The sequence below is a fragment of the Solanum pennellii genome, chromosome 5 (genome assembly GCF_001406875.1).
Source record: "Solanum pennellii chromosome 5, SPENNV200".
In the NCBI taxonomy this organism is placed as follows: Eukaryota; Viridiplantae; Streptophyta; class Magnoliopsida; order Solanales; family Solanaceae; genus Solanum; species Solanum pennellii.
The window spans coordinates 74,562,078-74,567,713 of record NC_028641.1 but is presented as its reverse complement, the minus strand read 5'-3'; the positions used below and the strand labels follow the sequence as shown (position 1 = coordinate 74,567,713).

Sequence of the window (5,636 nt, the reverse complement as noted above, 5' to 3'; positions counted from 1 at the left end):
TGATTTATACCAATAAGTTTTTAAAACTATCAAAATTAACTATAAGTTTGTATTACAAGTCAATTGGATGTTCGTTACAACAATAACAAATAGTGTCCGTGACACTAGAGCAATGTGCTAATTTAGAGTGCAACAAACATCATTCCATACATCATGAAGTAGACGAAGTACATGACTTTGTTACCTTGAGCTAATTTTTCATCAACAATCATATCATTATTTAATATTCACTAAATATTTCATCACTATTTTAGTGTTCACGTAAAATATTATGTAATACAACACAAACAACTAATATAGAGGGTGTTTTGTAAAAAATAAAAGTTTGGGGTAAAATTTTATTTTTCAAAAGATCCCAAATAATGAGATTTGACCCAAATACTAGAAAAAACTAGTATTTGAGAATTTGAAATATTTGCCGAATAATGCCAAATTGTATAGACAAACATTATTTGTCAAATTTTTTCTCAAATATTATTTGGAAAATCTATGGCCAAACGGGCTCTTAGTATGTTTAGCTGTCATTTGCCAAAGTCAAAACCATACCCAATAAGCAAGAGGAGAAAGACCCGATTACATATTGATCTGTGATTAAAGGAAACTATATCTAGAAGATGAGAAATAAAATGACAAGAAAAATGCTTTTCATCGACCGTGGAGGAGGTAGGGGTAGGGGCCGGGATAATTAAGAACAAGAGTCACTATTTTGTTAGATGAACTTTCATTTATCTTTTCACTAAAAAAATTTATCTCATTGCGCACTTTTACTTGTTACATTTGAATTTGATACATCCATTATACATTCATTAATAAAATAATAGTTGACATAATTATTTATCTTACCACTATTTATAAATGTTTAATTTTAGAGCACAAAATAATTGATGTTGAAATAAAGCATAATATTTTTTTCTTTTTTTGATATGTTAAAAATAAAAAATAAAATTGAAATTTCTTTTTGAAATTATGAATAGGTATAAGTAAATGAAGCACAAGTTTCATGATTCTTTTCATTATTTCAATTTTCAGTTTAAGGCCTTTATCGACATGTTACGAAGCTCCAATATTAGAAGCATTAGGCTCTTAAAAAGAGGGCCAAGATTTATGGATTAGCCCACACTTAACAACGAAGCAAACAAATAGCTTTACATATTACGAATATTCCACCTTTTAATTTACTTATAATTATTATTCCTTATAAGTTTTATAAATTTTAAAAATCCTTCATTTTCGCACGTTCCATTAATATATGTCACACATCATATTAGTATATTTCGTGTATCAAATTAATGTAACTGACATATTAAATTAATATATCATGTATAAAAATATACCTCGCATATAAGATTAATGTATCTCACGCATGAAATTAGTACATGTCACATATCAAATTATTGTATCTCGCACATTAGATCAATATATCAACGCTTATATCATTATATCCGCGCATTAAATTAACGTATCAACACTTATATTATTATATCCGCACATTAAATTAATGTATAAACGCTTATATTATTATGTCCGCTTTGAACAATTTTTATAACAACAAACTTCTAAAAGATGGATTATAATTTTACCTTAAAAATATATGATAATTAACCCATTCTTTTACTTTGGCAATCGCACAAAGCATCGTAAGCTAAGGTAATAGTGCACTAGTATCGATCGATCAAACATATGCACATTTAGATAAGTAAAGTAAAAAAATATATATATTAAATATATCAAAAGAGAGAATGTTAATAAACATATTTAAAACAGAACACAACCTGTATTGGACAAAATGAAAAAAAGAAAAACTAAAATAATTAAAACATGGAAATTAAAGATGCATAGATAACCTAATGAAAAGTGGCAATCAGGCCCAAAGAGGAGAAGAAGTAGAAGCTTTGAGAAGAAGTAGAGGTGCACTGAGAAGTATTGAACAGTACTATTAGACAAGACACACACTTTGATTCATTCAGGACATGATTTTAAATCGAAGAATACATCGATTGCGAATTAGAAGGTTAATATATAACTCATAAATATTTATTGTTATTCACATACTATTTTGTTATTCACATTTGTTGTATTCAACCTATATAATTCACTAACCAAGGTAGAGTAACCTTAATATAAAGTTTCTTTGAGCCAAACGTCTATAAGAAGTCATTTCTATACCTTCTTTAAGGTAGGAACAAAACTATACATGTATTACTTTCTTCTTCCTTTGAACTCCACTTACGATGTCACACCGAGTATATTGTTTATTGTTACCTCCAGCTCCTCTTCCTTGAAAATACTAGAGGAACCAGGCTTCTATTCCATTCAATATCCATACAAACCAAGATTCAGACTACAACATACCAATTAGTTTCTTCGTTATGTCTAATCTCCTCTTTCCCCAAGCACCATAGTTCCCATACAACAACTAGTAAGACTTAACATCCAGACTAGAATTTGGTCAAACGTCTGTCACTTTACACACTCATATAGGATCTTACATCAAGTATTTAACACACACTACACACACACAGACAGGATCAGAACAGAAAAAGGAAGAACATAGAAAATGAACATAGAAGATAAACGACTAACAATACAAAAAACCAAACAGGTCAGTACATTACAACTACAAGCAAATAAAATAAAATTGTATTGTCAACTTCAGAAAACCAAAACCTCGTAACTGTTAGCTAACTAATCTGTACAAAATTATGTTTGTTTTGATTCAACTGTAACAGCTAAGTTCTCTCATCCAAAAAAACTTGCCAAGAATCAGCTGTAATTAGTACAGAAGTAAAAGGAACCACAATTCCTCAAAAGCAAAAGGAGCAAAATAATCAAAGAACATGTCTCTTCTGTATCCTATGTATTTTCCTTCTCGTCGAAATCTGAGAAAGACCTTTTGAACTAACAATTTGAGAAGTTTCTGATCATTGCATATAATATGCAATACAGCAAACAGTAAGATCCTATCCCAAGCCGTACTACATCCGGTTTGCCAATGCGCGAAGTCTACCAAATTCACCATGCCAAATTGGGTCCCCAATTCCATTAGAAATCCAAAACACCCAAGTCATCCAAGCAGAAGTTGAAGTCCTCTTGCCGACCTGGTCTCAGAAAATCAAAATCATAATCAATCTCGATAGTTGGTTGCTGCTCCATTTGCTGCAGACCTTCCAATGTATCGACACCTGCATATGGATTTGAGAACTGGTCGTCGGCATTGTCCAACTGGTAATTTGAGAACTGGTCATCGGCGTTGTCCAACTGGTATGCTGGGTTTGACAACTGATTGTCACCATAGGCAGCAGAATGCAACTGATATGAAGGATCATAGGCATACTGCTCTTGCTTAGGAGGAACAAAACCAACATCTTGACTTGGAGCTGAGGCATCTAGTGGAGTCGAGTCCATCATGCCTAATAGCTCGTTTACATCAAACATCTCATCATCCAAACACAAGTTACCTAGGTCCCCTTGTCCGATATCCCGTGAATCATAACTACAAGCCGCAGGCTCTTCTTTAATTTCAAAGGTCTCACTTTTATCTAACACCTGCTTAGCCTCATTTTCCGCTTGCTCTCTCAACGAGCTCAGAGGTGTAAAAGTCTCACTTTTATCTAACACCTCCTTGGCCTCGTCTTTCGCTTCCTCTCTCAATGAGCTCAAAGGCGTTCCAATTTCATTAGAACCGGTCCTAGCACCGTCAATTTCTATTTCATTTAATCTATCTTCATGTCTTATCGCAGGAACATTGGCTCTTCGTCTCATCATGTCACCAGCAGGGCACACCTCAGAGAAACTTGATGCTGTATTTGAGTCAGAATGAGATACAGTAGGCAACGAAGAATCATCCTTGGAAGACTCTTTCGACGAGGCATAATAATCCGGGAGATTCAGCCTTGCACAAGGACCATACATCGCCCTTGCAGCTTCATCATAAGCAAGAGCAGCCTCAATTGCCGTATCAAACGTACCCAACCAAAGCCTTCTCCCTCTATGTGGCTCCCTAATCTCAGCAACCCATTTACCCCATGTCCTTTGCCTAACACCTCTATACTTGCACCGCCCGTTATCCGGTCCCCCTTTACCCTTCATACATCCCTTCTTTGATCCTTTAGCAGGAACTTTACGCACTGGCTTCCTTCCATCATCATCACACGCATCTAATTTCTCATTCACCTCTTTCCACTTCGCAAGTGTCTGCGCTACATTCTTCGGTGCATCTTTTCTACTCCTTGATTTCTTCTTCCTTGTATAATCCATAGGTAACATCATATTTGAAGTTTGATCAAGCACAGCCATTATCTGTTTCTGTCAATCAAGAAGAAAAGAAGAAACGTCAACTAGGTTACTACTACTAGTATTTATAAAAACCAAGCTAGCAGCAAAAAGACTTTGCAAACAAGTAAAGCCGCAGCCTTCAATTAAAAAAAAATACTTCCTTCCTCTGCAAGTAACCTAATAAAACAGAAATAAAATATTCTTCTTCTTCGCCACCAAGTAACCCGCTGCTTCCATCCAAAAATCCAGTTCCTAATCCTCTTCCACACCATCTCTTACCAATTCAGTGTTGATTTCTCAAAAGATCACTCGAAGATGGTCGAAAATATCACATAAATTAAGATCAAGAAGAAAGTAAACCTTCCTAGATACAAATAACTCCCTTCTCTTCACCACCAAGTAACCTATTGTTTTCCTCCAAATGCCTAATTTCACACTATCACTTACCAGTTCAGAATTGGTTTCTCAAACCATCACTCAAAATCAGTCTTAAAAATTTGATTTCTTAATTTTAAAAAATTTATATACAGATGAAAGATGACCTTTCTAGATAAAAAAAATAATCCTCTCATTTCTTCGCCACTAAGAAACCAATTGCTTCCATTCGAAAATCTAATTTCACACTATGAACTAACAAATCGAACCGATTCCTCTTATAACTACTCCATAATTCGTTCAGATAATTTCGAATGTGATTTTTTTGACATTATAACTCATTTTCATTTGACAAATAACAGATCAACCCAATAAATACAACACAAAACATCAAATCGCAATGCCAATTCCACCATCCAATTAAAACCCTAAGCAGCGATGTTATCTCCGTCAAACCACTCAACAACAAACAAACAAACAATCGAACTTTTCACATACACACAAAAAGAACTCCAACGAATAATCGAACATATATTCAAACTGCAATAAAAAATCAAGGATGAAATGAACTCACCTCACAATTATACAGTTCCAAAACTTGATAATCTCTATAATCAACAATTTTTTGATGTTTTTCGCTTCACGAATACACTAATTTCTCCTCCTCCTTCCTTATATGTAATCTTCCTTATGGTATGTTCCAGTACTTTCTTGAGAGTTATATTTTTTCCAGAAAAAAAACAGAGAAAATAAGGAAAACTGAACAGGTATTTATAGACATCCGCAGATATTTTATTTTATTTATAAAATATCTTGTGTTTCTAAATGTGGTGACGTGGCAAAGATTTGTTTGAATCGTGGCTATTTGACTACCGCGGGACACGACACGTGTCAGCAGAGAGTTCGAGAACGTTTTAGTTTACAACTTTTCTTTAGGTAGAAGAAATCATGTTTTGTTTAAACTTTGACCTTTGAGTTTAATTGAA

At 33.9% G+C, this 5,636-nt stretch overlaps 1 protein-coding gene across 2 annotated transcripts; it reads right to left on the bottom strand.

The window, feature by feature from the left end:
- Positions 1-2,564: 2,564 nt before the first annotated feature.
- On the bottom strand, positions 2,565-5,399 carry LOC107019058 (dehydration-responsive element-binding protein 2A-like). 2 transcript variants are annotated; one of them, XM_015219641.2, is made up of 2 exons: positions 5,225-5,399; positions 2,565-4,305 (listed from the first exon to the last, which is right to left on the bottom strand). In XM_015219641.2, exon 2 carries the CDS (start codon positions 4,294-4,296, stop codon positions 3,043-3,045), a length of 1,254 nt encoding a protein of 417 aa, XP_015075127.1. In that variant the 5' UTR covers positions 4,297-4,305; positions 5,225-5,399; the 3' UTR covers positions 2,565-3,042. The 2 variants fall into 2 exon arrangements, with proteins under 2 accessions (XP_015075127.1, XP_027772764.1); XM_027916963.1 differs by having other exon boundaries at positions 2,565-4,299.
- Positions 5,400-5,636: the final 237 nt, after the last annotated feature.